This window comes from Cololabis saira, chromosome 24 (genome assembly GCF_033807715.1).
Source record: "Cololabis saira isolate AMF1-May2022 chromosome 24, fColSai1.1, whole genome shotgun sequence".
In the NCBI taxonomy this organism is placed as follows: domain Eukaryota; kingdom Metazoa; phylum Chordata; class Actinopteri; order Beloniformes; family Belonidae; genus Cololabis; species Cololabis saira.
The window spans coordinates 19,333,855-19,348,178 of NC_084610.1; the positions used below are offsets into that span (position 1 = coordinate 19,333,855).

The 14,324-nt window shown below is 38.3% G+C and overlaps 1 protein-coding gene across 1 annotated transcript in view; it reads left to right on the top strand.

Moving 5' to 3' along the window:
• The first annotated feature begins 2,916 nt into the window (after window positions 1-2,916).
• LOC133424984 (transmembrane protein 47-like) overlaps window positions 2,917-14,324 on the top strand; it is a 36,251-nt gene continuing 24,843 nt past the window's right edge. The window contains exon 1 of the mRNA XM_061715610.1: window positions 2,917-3,290. Within this exon, the coding sequence (XP_061571594.1) occupies window positions 3,062-3,290 (229 nt within the window). The 5' untranslated portion in view covers window positions 2,917-3,061. The remainder of the gene's footprint in view (window positions 3,291-14,324) is intronic.

A 14,324-nucleotide genomic window follows, 5' to 3' on the forward strand; every position in this document is an offset into this window, starting at 1 on the left:
AATAATAAGTATTTTTTTGCCTTCTGCATCATATATCTTCGTTCCAACCCTATTCGGATGTAGGGTTGTATAATATTTACAGTAACATGGCATTGCTGGGCCATATAAGTTACCTTTCTCCTTCTATCCCAGGCTTTAAATAAAAATTCAGAAAAAACAAAAATATTTTCAAAAAGATATTCAGTTAAAATGCCTTCCTCCATACTTAACAGATCTAAATCGGGATTATAAATTCTTTCAAACAAAACGTGACGTAAATCATGATATAAAGGACAATATAAAAGAAAATGAATTTCACTCTCCACCACATTTGATTCCAGAGGTGTCAAAAGTATTCACATTCATTACTCAGGTAGAAGTATAGATACTAGAGTTTAAAAATACTCCTGTAGATGTTGAAGTATCAACTCAAGTTTTTTACTCAAGTAAAAGTATAAAAGTACTGGTTTCAAAACTACTTAAAGGGGACCTATTATGAAAAACACGTTTTTTCTTGTTTTAACATATATAAAGTGGTCCCCCCTCACCCTGCCAGCACAGGGGAGACAAAATACCATGAAATTCGCCGTGGCGCCGCGGATCCGGGTTAAATCATCCAGGTTCCCGGGTGGTTTGGGAGCTGGGTCCTCGGGGGTCTGTCCCAGGTCGGACCAGCTTCACTCTCCGAGATTTTCAGCCAAATCTGTCGGTTTGATCACCGGTAACGGGAGATGCGCCGCGGATGCGCTCCGGAGCGGATCTGTGCGCCGGCCGTGGGGTTGCAGCGCCCGTCGCGCAGAATCTGCCGGGCAGATCCGGCTGAAATTCCGCTGGTCGGTCCCCGGGAGTCCCTGCTACCAGTCCAGGCCGGTTCCTGCGGTCCCGGTCGGTCGGAACCGGTCAGATTCCCCCGTTAAAGCCGCGGTGATGCGCGCTGCTCTAGCAGCGCTGCTCCCGGGCGCCCGTTGTGGCTCCGGGGCCAGCGTTCAGCATCCGCCGGGCAGATCCGGCTTAAATAGTGCATAAATGTTATCTATATACAACTCATGTTTTATTTTTTTAACAATAAAGTTTCCATTTGTGAAAATTCAGTGTTGTGATAATTTACAGGCTCGGGCTGCTCTGGCGGAGCGAGGTTTATGCTCCTCCCCTGCTACACGTCATTCAGGGAGCCAATCAGCACAGAGCCTCATTATCATACCCCCCCCTTCCCTAAAAATGAGGTGCAGAAAAAGAGGTTAGAAGCGGTAAAACTAGTGACAGGGCCCACAGGCTGGATTTATGATTTAGAAAAAACAAGCTTTAGATTGTTTTTAAGACATTCAAGGCCTGTTTAAAATATACATTAAATGCCATAATAGGTCACCTTTAAAGTATAAAAGTAAAAGTAATGTAAGGGGGAAAAAAGCCATTAAGGACAAAAGCCATTGAAAATGAATGCATCTTAGTATAATGCAAATATATTAAAGAACCATATATGTGTACTATTGAGCATTAACATGTGTTTCAGAGAGCAGGAGATATGATGACTATTTGTCTAGTATTGTAATGGTGCAAAAAGTCAAACTTCAGAGGCATGTTATCATTTATCCTAACCTTTATTGGAATGTACATCCAAGTTTAGTTGCAGGAATCTGAGGGAACGGATGTAAGAACAAAACTGGACAAGAACATCCTTCATTGTGCCAAAACCACAACCAAATTCACAATTTAACTGGATAGTTTTTTTTAAAGGCCGAAATGAAATAGAGTAACGAGGCTGTTTTTAAAATGTAAGGAGTAAAAAGTACAGATAATTGCGTGAAAATGTAAGGAGTAAAAGTAAAACGTCGTCTGAAAAATAATTACTCCAGTGAAGTATAGATAACCAAAATTTCTACTTAAGAAAGGTAACAAAGTATTTGTACTTCATTACTTGACACCTCTGTTTAATTCACAGTACTGACATATTTTATTTTCTTCAGGTTTACCTCTATATCTTCCTGTTCCTGTTTATAAATAAAGTTGAGTTGAGTTGAGTTGTCCTGCTTATTATCCTGAGTATTAGGGCCAGGCAAGAGAAAAAAAATTTGAGAGCGGAATATTTTTTTTATTGTGCAATTCGAGAAAAAAGACGAAATGTCGAGAAAAAAGTCGAAATGTCGAGATTAATGTTGAAATACAATTTCGAGAAAAAAGTCGAAATTTCGTGAATAAAGTCGAAATGTCGCCTTTTTCTCTCAACATTTCGACTTTTTTCTCAACATTTCGACTTTTTTCTCGACATTTCGACTTTTTTCTTAAAAGTTCGACTTTTTTCTCAACATTTTGAATTTTTTCTCGACATTTCGTTTTTTTTCTCAACATTTCGACTTTTTTCTCGACATTTCGACTTTTTTCTTAAAAGTTCGACTTTTTTCTCAACATTTTGAATTTTTTCTCGACATTTCGTTTTTTTTCTCAACATTTCGACTTTTTTCTCGACATTTCGACTTTTTTCTCGAAATTGTACTTCAACATTAATCTCGACTTTTCGACTTTTTTCTCCACATTTCAACTTTTTTCTCGACATTTCAACGTTTTTCTCAACATTTCGACTTTTTCTCCAATATTTCATCTTTTTATTCAACATTTCCACCTTTTTTACTCAACATTTGGACCTGTTTCTCGACATTTCCACTTTTTTCTCGAAGTGCATAATGAAAAAAATCTTTCTCCTCTAAAATATTATTTTTATTTTTCTCCTGCCTGGCCCTAATAAAATATTATTTTTATTTTTCTCCTGCCTGGCCCAAATACTCTTCCGTATGCTTTAAATGAGTCAATGTAAGAAAAGAAAAAGAAAGTCATCCATCACTCTTCCTCTCTCCTCCCTCTTTAGGACACAGCTGCACCTGCTGGGCAGCTGTGACGTCACTCTGAACGCTGGAGATCTGGGATGCCAAACGGCAAAGTCGCACATTTCCGTCCGGCTTTTGTCCGCTCCGGCGCGTCTCGCTCCCGAGCCTGGAGTCGGTCCAGGCTCCGAGTTCCCCGCCCGACTTCCACAAACATTCACACGCACATATTCCTCCCTGACTGTTGTTTCCTCCCTCACCCCGCCATGTCCTCCACCGTCACGGAGACGGACCCGTCGGCGCTCGGTTCCCCGCTGACGCCGCTCCAGCTGGTCGGGCTGCTGTGCGTCTTTTTTGCGCTCTGCCTGGACGTGGGAGCCGTGATGAGCCCGGCGTGGGTGACGGCCGACGACCAGTACTCCCGCTCCCTGTGGGAATCCTGCTGGAAGTCCCCGAGCACCGAGACCTGGAACTGTAGCAGCATCCTGGACACAGGTACCACCTTTAAAACCACCCTCAATTCATTCATAAAACTGCAAAAACGAGCCATTCGTATCATCAATAAGGCGGATTACTATACGCTCACACAGAGCCACTTTTTCTAAATTCTCATGTTGTTAAATTTTATGATTTGTTTTATTATAAAAGCATGCAAATTATGTTCAGAGCAAAATCAAAAATGCTCCCTGACTCAATACAGAGTTTTTTTTTTCAATTCAGGAAACTCCGTATAATCTTAGAGGTGTCTGCAATTTTACTGTACAAAAAGCTAAAAAAGGTATGAAAAGGAGATGTGTCTCCATTACTGGAGTTAAATACTCGAATGATGCCAACATAAATTTAAAAACATGTCATTCTCTTTTGGTTTTTAAGAAAATGGTTTGTAAAGCTATTTTTGAAGCTTATAAGTGCGATTGACTATCTGTTAATGTTTCTTTGCTTTTCTGTTGTTTCTTTGCCTTTTGTTGTTTCTTTGCTTTTCCATTGTCTCTTTGCTTTTCTGGAGGTTGGTAGCCAAAAAAAAAAGGAAAGTTGGTACTATAGGATAGGCTTTGATAAGCAGTCTGCTTCTGCCTTTTCAGTCATTGTTCAACACATGATTATTGGTTTTGTGTGAAATGTCAATGCTGTGCACAATGTTATTTGGTGTTGTGCTGCTTTTGTGTTGTCATGATTGAAAAAACGTCATTCATTCATTCATTCATTCATTCATTCATTCATTCATTCATTCATTCATTCATTCAGGTAGGAGACACACGTGTGGCCATGCAGAAATCAATCCACGTCCGTTTCTGTCCCGTATCCCATCTGTACCACCCTATAATGTAATAATTTCCTGAAAATGTAATAAAATTTGTACTTAACTCAATGGAAAATGTAATAAAACCCAATAATGTAATAAAATATCCTGACGGATATTGTAATAACATTTTTACCGATAATGTAATACCTTATTACATTATTGGGAATTTATTACATGGTACTCAAAGTCTGCAATTTAACCCAATAGTCATTCTGGTGTTTCAAATCCAGTGTATATATCATTCTTAGATACTTAAAATACAAAATGTAGAACTCTGGACTGAAAATTAACATATCTATTACATTATTTGTCAAGTATTACATTATCAGTTTTGGGAAAAAGAAGACCCACCTGAAAATATAATAATTTCCCAATAATGTAATAAGGTATTACATTATCGGTAAACATGTTATTACAATATCAGTCAGGATATATTATTACATTATTGGTGAAGTTATTACATTATTGGATTTTAATAAATTTTGATTGAGTTAAGTGCAAATTTTATTAAATTTTCAGGCATTATTAAATTTTCAGGAAATTATTACATTATATAGTGCTACACCATCAAATGATGGTCATGTCTGTTTCAGTATTATAACAGAGTCGTTTGTAACCCAGGGTTGTAGCGGACTTGAATTAGCTTTAGAATAGGATGAATGAATAAGAAATAAAAACAACACAAATTTGGACCAGTGTCTCAGAAGAAGAAATTAAGTCAATCTGGTTTACAAAACACAAACGTTGTTTTGATTTTAAAAGGGTATTTAAAGGATTTCTTCTTCTTATCAGTATACTTCTTTCTTTTATCTTTTATCACAATATTACAATATCACAATATCAATACAAAATAATAATAATACCATAAAAAAATCAAATTAATAAATACAAAAAATAAATAAATCAACCTTTCTATTTAGAAGTCCACCTGTCAGATAAATCTCTATTTTTATATTAATTTAATTCAAATATTAATGGTTAAATGTATTTCTATTTATCCCTATGTATCCCTATTTTAATTTCTCTACAGGTGGTTAATTAGTTTCCCTAAACCCAAAATAAATAAATAAATAAACAAGTACAACACTAAGAACAATAAAAATAATAATAACAATTACATCAATTCGATTTCGATCAAATAAACAAGAAAATAAGTCAAACTTTTCGATGGTTCTTCAGGGTTGGCTCGTCACTTCAGCTTTCACAGAAGAATTAAGTTGTTGTATCATAGATAAAGTATAACTTTATCTGTGATACAATTTCATTAGCCTTTTATCTTTTAGAAGGCAATGGCTTGCTGTGACTGACAGCTAAATGACGATGATGATCATGATGAAGGTGAACAAGTCAACGGGGATGCATAGTGGTCTCTACTGGTTCCCCAACTCACAACAAAGCCTCTTACATACAGCCATTGGCAACCTGTGACTAATACTCATATCAATTATAACCCACTTTTCTTCACATTGGAGCACTTTTCAAATAGAGTGATAGTCGATTTGGGTTTATTTGAATTCCTCTATAGCACCAAAAAAGGTGTTGAAAGCCAAATGTGACTGTTTTAAGTATTATAGCTTATCTGCACATTATCTTGTCTGTGATGTGTCTTATCTTGCACATGCCAGACAATCCACAGGAAATGGTTGATAAATATTCATGTTTTACGCTTCCCACCCATGGCCCACATTGAACAACCGGTGTTCCAAAGAGCATGTGACTTTTGTCCACAACAAGTCTAAAGTCCATATTACAGGGTCCGATCTCCAAAACGTATATATTAATGTGATGAACTTTGTTTTTTCATGCTGACGAGCTGGTTGAAGTTGCATTTAGAGCTGAAAGCTTGTGATGAAATGAGCCAGCTACCTAGGTAAAAAACCCCACTCAGTCCTGTAAGGTGACAACGCCAAAGAAAGTAAACAATAGGAGCTATTTTAATCATAAACATTGTTTGTCACATGATGAAAGTAGTTCCTCAGTTGCTAATGGGTCCACAGTTTGGGTCAGTGTCGGCGCCATGGGGGGGCACCAGGGGGCAGTGCCCGCTTACTTCAGTCACTGTGCCCCCTCACTTTTCTTCTTTGGCGGTAAACAAATTTCCCGAAAGCGCTCCTCCATTACACTATCCTCCTCTCCATCCAACACAGACTAAGCCATCCTGGTGGCAGTCTGTCCAGTCAGCCCCTTCAACAGAGCCTGACTTCTAGACTCTGCCATCTCGCTCTGTACACCGGTCGCTTCGCTCTGCGCAAAAACCTGCGCCCCACTTTGCGCTTCGCCCGGCACCCCGCCCGGCGCAGCAGAGCCGGCTGTCAGCTCTGACAGCCGGCTCTGCTCCCTGCCGTTCCCCCGCTCTGTCGGGGCATGAACGGATCAACTTGATATATTAAAAACATGTATGTGACCTCGTTATGTGTTAGGAGTAAAGCCTTTTTCACATAGAATACGGCAACAGCGCCGGGGTGGCGCAGAGTCGTCGCAGAGCAGGGCGCGCATGGGTCTCCAATTCAGGTCCTGGAGAGCACCTATCCAGCATGTTTTAGATCTTTCCCTGCTTCAGCACACCATGATACAGGGAGCTGTGTCAACAACAGAACTGTCCAGGCCTTGATGACAAGTTAATGATGACCATTGATTAGAATCATGTGTGTTCATGCAGGGAGACACCTAAAACATGCTGGATGCTCTCCAGGACCAGGGTTTGGACCTCTGTACATATTTGTTGCAGGTTGCTTGGCGACCGAAAAAAAGTTTCATAACCATATATTGATAAATGATTCAATTGATCCTGATATGAGGCATGGAAATGCTATATTTTATTTTAAATGAACATTTTATTGTTAAAAGAGCAAAAGAATATCACATTTCTACCACTTTTGTACCTTTTTATTGATGTCCCGATAGGCCTGCAGTCTCGCATCCCACAGCTCCTCACAGAGACTCACAGAGACGCCCATCCCGGAGTGCGCGGCGCAAACCTCGTTCTAGGTGAAAGCCGCTTTGCGCCTTGCGTGCGTCCACTTGCGCCCTTTGCCGCCGCGCAAACTCAGCGGCGTGCGCCGTGATGCGTGCCGCCGACCTCGGCTGCAGACCCTGCGCCCTTGCGCACATACACAATGAATGGCAAAGCCGGCGGCGGCTGTCGCTGTGCGAACTCTATGTGAAAAAGGCTTAAAACGTTTTCAGTCAAAGTAAAATGTGCGCTTCCTTCCATTATTTCCACCTAAGTGATTTGATTTCTCCACATGTTTTAGACAGATTATTAATAGGAAAGTAGTGAGAATGCACTTTTTCCTTAAAATGCTGTCCTACACGACTGATTTGGTGCCCGCCCTAATAAGCCTCGTGCCCCCTCTGAATATTTGCTCTGGCGCCGACCCTGGTTTGGGTAATAGTCCAATCGATTGGCTGCAGCTTACCTGACTCCCTTTACTGAAAATAACTGTAAGAATCTTATTATTTTGGGGTAAATGATAGTAAACTATAGTATGCTAATACTCTGATAATACGGCTATAGAAGCATTAACATCAGAGGAGTATTATACATGGCTGTAGAAATCCAATAGTTCTTTCTAAAAACTGCCCTCTTTTGTTTTAGATTAGCCTATGATCATATAAGCTTTTATTCTTATCAAAAATGGAAAAGGATTAACATATGACAAACCTCATTCTTCAACACTTAAAGAATGAAAAAATCTGAAACTCTCCTCAAAGCAAAAATAACCAAGTCAAATGCCCTGTCTTGTTTGACCTGACTTGGCCAAATAAACATGATTCTGATTCTGATTCTGATTAAAGCCTGTTCACAAAGTAATTCTCTCATTTTTAAGTCTTAATTTGATTGTTAGTAAGCAAAAAATTCTAAGTCTCTTTTTTTATTGCTTGCCTCTAGACCTCCTCTACCGATGGCTTGACACTTGGCTAAATGTGTACGATGTCTGGCACCGGCAGACATTTCGATCATTTTTATGTAGTTATCCAGATATCTGTAGCTCTTTTTTTCCCATCGAAACAAAAAAAAGAAACTGTAGCCTTGAACTATGTATTACTGTGATGATGAATAAGCACGGGTTTGTGTGTTGGCATCTTTTGTGCTGCTTCAGATCACCCGTCAGATTATTTACGCTGCAAAACTGCCATGGCGATGGAGCTAGAGAGCATAATTCCCGAGGGTGTAACCCAAACTCAGTTCATTAATTTGCCAACAACAAAGTAGAGAGAAAAAGAACCAGCTCACTGCTTCATTTTTCTTGCTCTTCTATTATTCTCCTCTTTCTTTTGTCATCTAGAAATAGCCCTGTTTTTGCATTCCAGCAGGGGGATTTGAGATGTGGCAGAAGAGCTGGTTATTGATATTAATTTGGTTTCCAGAGAAACGGGAGTTCACAAGCAGTTCTTTAATTAAAGTGACTTCATATATTATCGCTGAGACATTCAGCGCTGAATAGTACTATTTCCACATAGGGGCAATAAACAACAAAGACAGAAAGAAGATGATTTAAAGGTTATCAGCTGGGGTCTGGTGGTTGGCATGCTTGCCTTGTGGTGGGAACTTTCCTGGTTCACTTTCCGGCTGTGAGGTGTGTTTGTTCACCTGATCCTTGCAGGGTTGTGTCAGGAAGGGCATCTGGCATAAAACCCCTCACCAGGAGCCTCATGTACAAAGAGTGCGGCGCACAAAATACGTGCATACGCCACTTTCTACGCTCACGGTCGGATGTTCAAAAAGTGATTTGAACGTGGAAAGTTGCGGTCCTTCAAACATCATGTCTGGTGTACACACATTTCTGAGGTTTTTCGTATGGGACGACTACTCGTGAAAAAATCCAGATCCTTAAAATATCTCATAACTACGGAAGAGTATTAGGGCTATGCAGGAGAAAAAATATTTGAGAGGGGAAGATTTTTTCTTATTGTGCACTTCGAGAAAAAGTTGAAATGTTGAGAAAAAAGTTGAAATGTCGAGATTAATGTTGAAATACAATTTCGAGAAAAAAGTCGAAATGATGAGAAAAAAGTTGAAATGTCGAGATTGATGTTGAAGCACAATTTCGAGAAAAAAGTCGAAATGTTGAGGAGAAAAAAGTCGAAATGTCGAGAATAATGTTGAAGTACAATTTCGAGAAAAAAAGTTGAAATGTTGAGAAAAAAGTCAAAATTTCATGAATTAAGTTGAAATGTTGAGAAAAAAGGCAAAATCTTGACTTTATTCTTGAAATTGTATTTCAACATTAATCTCGACATTTCTACTTTTTTTCTCGACATTTCGACTTTACTTTACTCGTGATAAAATCCAGATCCTTAAAATATCTCATAACTACCGAAGATAATTAGGGCCAGGCAGGAGAAAAAATATTTGAGAGGGGAAGATTTTTTTTTATTATGCACTTCGAGAAAAAAGTCGAAATGTCGAGAAAAAAGTTGAAATGTCGAGATTAATGGTGAAATACAATTTCGAGAAAAAAGTCGAAATGTTGAGAAAAAAGTCGAAATGTCGAGAAAAAAGTTGAAATGTCAAGATTAATGTTGAAGCACAATTTCGAGAAAAAAGTCGAAATGTTGAGGAGAAAAAAGTCGAAATGTCGAGAATAATGTTGAAGTACAATTTCGAGAAAAAAAGTTGAAATGTTGAGAAAAAAAGTCAAAAGTTCGTGAATAAAGATGAAATGTTGAGAAAAAAGGCGAAATTTTGACTTTATTCTTGAAATTGTATTTCAACATTAATCTCGACATTTCGACTTTTTTTCTCGACATTTCGACTTTTTTTCAGTGACATGTTAGTTTTATTTAGACAACTTTACAGAACCGGTTCTTTGCTGCAAATTGTGTTTTAATGTTTGTCTGTTCAGACACAGTTATGTACAGAAGAGCATTAGGGCCAGGCAGGAGAAAAAATATTTGAGAGGGGAAGATTTTTTTTACATTGTGCACTTCGAGAAAAAAGTCGAAATGTCGAGAAAAAAGTTTGAAAGGTCGAGAAAAAAAGTCGAAATGTCGAGATTAATGTTGAAATATCATTTCAAGAATAAAGTCAAAATTTCGACTTTTTTCTCAACATTTCAACTTTATTCACGAAATTGTACTTCAACATTATTCTCGACATTTCCACTTTTTTCTCGAAGTGCACAATTAAAAAAAAATCTTCCCCTCTCAAATATTTTTTCTCCTGCCTGGCCCTAATGCTCTTCCGTACATAACTGTGTCTGAACAGACAAACATTAAAACACAATTTGCAGCAAAGAACCGGTTCTGTAAAATTGTCTGCATAAAACTAACATGTCATGAAAGGTTGGTTGGTACGAACTGATGTGATTCAGCAATATATGAACAAAGTTGTTATTGAATGTTTAGGCTACTTTCAGAGTCTTATATCAAGTCGGCTGCAGGAGTATAGAAAGCGTTGCTCCGGAAAGTGTTAGACGGTCTCTCCTCCCGCGGATTCAACACTCCGAGTTACAGCGACTTTGTTCTTTATTTCTCACGTTTGCACCTCGAGATAATCATGTTGGCACAACTTGTCTTTATTTCTGCAGCTGAGGAATCAGATCGTGATGTGTGACTGGAGGCCCGCCTGAATTCACAATTGGATTGGTAATAGCCGTGAAGAATTATTTAGCAGCTATTCGTTAAAATCTTCTCATATCATACATTCTTCTTTTTTAGATTGGAACCCTTTTGTCTCAGTCTGTTGAAGTCACAAGATATGTGTGTGTGTGTGTCCGTGTCTGTCACTAAGTGTATTATTTGTAGCTTTTGTGCATGAGGGTGCACATAAGTATTGGTCTGTGTTTGTGTGTCAGCGAAGGGAAGTCTAGGTGCCTGTTTGCTAGCCTGTAGATTGGTGTGTGACTGGGTGTGTGTTTGTGCCTGTGAGAGGCTGCCACGTGGAGCTGACCTATTTCTGGACACTCTCCTCTGAAGCCCAGCTGAATATTTCATGCCACACTCTGATTTATGTTTTTGTTTCTTTGTTCCTTTTCTCCCAGGACATGGCACACACAGACTATTTCCAATTTTCACACACGTACATATATTCAGACTCCAGACCAGGAATCCCTCGGTGTCTTGGAGCAGCATGTGTGTTGGCTTGCGACTCTTGTAGTCTTAATACGCTCACCCATAGATCTTAAAACTAAATCCCTCCTTGCTTGTGCCAACTGCCTTGGCTTGCTAATTTGGGTCTGTTTGTTCCCGTTTCACTTTCTGATTTTGTGTAATATTTGAATTGAAAGCTGCTGGAAAGTGTTGTATCACACCTCCCTTTCAGCCCCAGGTGGAAGGTTGTGCTTCAACAGACTACTATTCACTGGGGGGCACTTTTGAGAGCAGGTGTTAGAGCCATGATAGTGCTCAAAATAACACATCATAGATAGATCAAAAGGTGTCATTTAAATGCTCACTATGGTGTATTGATGAATTGTCTCATGAATGACTATCACATGAAGAATCTGCCGCTTTCAGAGGAGAAAATATTTAGCGGCCATTTATGGATGCTGCTGATTTTAAAAAAATAACAAAATGGCCCTGCAACATTACTGAAGTTGGCCACTTGCCAAAGATGTAACATTCAAAGAATTGTTAAAGCCAAAAGGTTTCAAAGGGGATTTTATGGAAATTAATAGGATTGAATTGGACATTTGCAAAAATCCATGTTGGCCAAACTGGGAACCTAAATATAAATCGAGACCAAAAATATATATGGATATTTAGGAATAACCTTGGCCAGTGGTCTTCAACCCTGGTCCTCAGGACCCTAGAGGTGGGTGCAATTCATCGATGTGTCGATGCATCGCGATGCGTCACGTGACGATTTGGAATCGATTAATTAAAAAAAAAAAAAAAAAAAAAAAAAAAAGTTATCTTATCCAGATTCCAGACTGAATAAGCTGCTGAATCATTTCATTTTCTAGAATGCACATTTCTTATTGTTCACTTGAAATATGGCAGATATGTTTACACTAAATAAATTTAATGGAAGTACATATCTTGTTTACTTGAATTAATGAACTCATTAAATCCAGGGCTTGACCGTTTTCAGTGTTTTCCGCCAATAGAGGGCGCTCTCATGCAAGTGCAGCTTTCCCTGGTCAAAGTTAAGTAAGTCAAAGAGCAAATGTTTACAAAGTCATAAAATAAATTATTTTGTGTCTTTGAAAAATACATGTCAAATGTTAAAAAAACCTTGTTTACTTAATGAGTGTTGTTAGAGGAACTGAGTTAAATGATTGGCTATTTACTTACAAATTTAGCCACAGATGAAGACAAAATCAATCTTGTATGGAAAAAAGCATTAAAAATCACAATAATCGATGAATCGTGGCACCAATAATCGAATCGAATCGACAATCGTTATAATCGAAGAATCGAAGCTACCGAAGGTACCCTTGTTTGCACACCCCTACAGGACCCCCTGTCCTGCATGTTTTAGATGTTTCCCTGCTTCAGCACCTTGATACAAATGACTGTGTCATTAAGAGACTTGTGAAGATCTGGATGACAAGCTGATGAGGACCATTAATTAGAATCAGGTGTGATCATGAGAGGCAACATCCAAAACATGCATGACAGGGGGTCCTGAGGACCAGGGTTGAAGACCACTGACCTTGGCTAAAACAATGGTTTAATGAAAATTGCTGTGAATTTTTGTCTTCACATTAAGACTATACGATTTTGGAAAATAATCTAATTCTGTAATGGGGCGGTGGATGTAGGACTCAATTTTTTATTCAATTTTTACAAATGATCTTCCATTAGTGTTGAAGAATGCAAAAGTTGTCATGTATGCGGATGATTCGACCATGTACAGTGCTGCACTGACAAATATTGAGCTATTGATATCTTGAACATCGAACTCGAGAAAGTGGTTGACTGGGTGCATAAAAATAAATTGGTGTTAGATATCTCTAAAACAAAAAGCATGATATTTGGTTCCAGACATGCATTAGTAAATGATCCTCAACTACAGCTGTCAGTTGATGGAACACAAATTGAGCAAGTTAACAAGATCAAGTTACTTGGAATAGTATTGGATAACAAACTTTCATGGTCAGAACATATCGATCACATTGCGAAAAAAATGGGTAAAAGTATTGCAGTAACAAGGAAATGTTCCAAGTATGTTGAACCAGATACTCTGACCCAAGTCATTAAGGCTTTAGTGTTGTAACATCTGGACTATTGCCCAATTATTTGGTCATCTGCAGGCACCAAAGATATTAAAAAACTTCAAATTGCACAGAACAAAGCAGCTAGGTTTGCTTCAAATTGTTCACTGCATGCAAATATCTTAAAAATGCATCAGCATTTATCATGGCTGTTGGTGGTGGATTAAAATTAAGTCTCCTTACTTTCATGAGGAATTTGATTAATAGTAAAAAACCACAATATTTATCAGATCAGATAGGGCTCACTAGAAATGTCAATAAATATCCAACCAGACAATCATGTTATGATCATTTACTGGCACCTAAGCCAAGAACAAACTTTTTAAAACACACTGTTATATACAGAGCTATCACAGGATGGAACGCATTACCTTATAACATCAAAAATATTACATCAAAATACAGTTTTAAAAAGGTAGCAAAAGACTTTTTACATAAAATTCAATGAGTAACAAATATATCACATGCTATAATTTATTACAGGAATTTATTTGTGGGTTATACTTCGTGGTATTGTAATGACTATATGATGCATTCTTTGTACCAATAATGTATTTTAGACAGAAAGTTTGCTGTTTGTGTATATGATGACTCGGTGTTACAGTGACCTGTAACAGCGATAAATGTGTGTATGTATGGACTATGTTCTTTTAAAATTGCAGTGGGGACCCCGGAAGAATAGCTGATGTCGCAACATCAGCTAATGGGGATAAAGAAATAAACAAATAAAGAGGCAGGAGTTCCAAATAAAAAGGATTTATTACTAAAAACAAACCAAAAACACAAGAGCTTACCACTTGAGACAAATTTGACAGGCCACAAGGAGTTTGGAAACAGTTACGGACCAGCAGGGAGCAAGGGAAGGACAAGATATACACAGAAGGCTTGACGAAACACAGGTGCACCAGTCAGCACAGATGGGAACAAGGGAAGTCATGACATAACTGAAACACAAGGACATGGGGTTTCCATATAAAACAGGAATTAAATACCAAAACTGTGACAGGGTCTTTGTTTTAAGTCTTGCATATTTTAATTTAGCCAATTAATACAATGTACAGA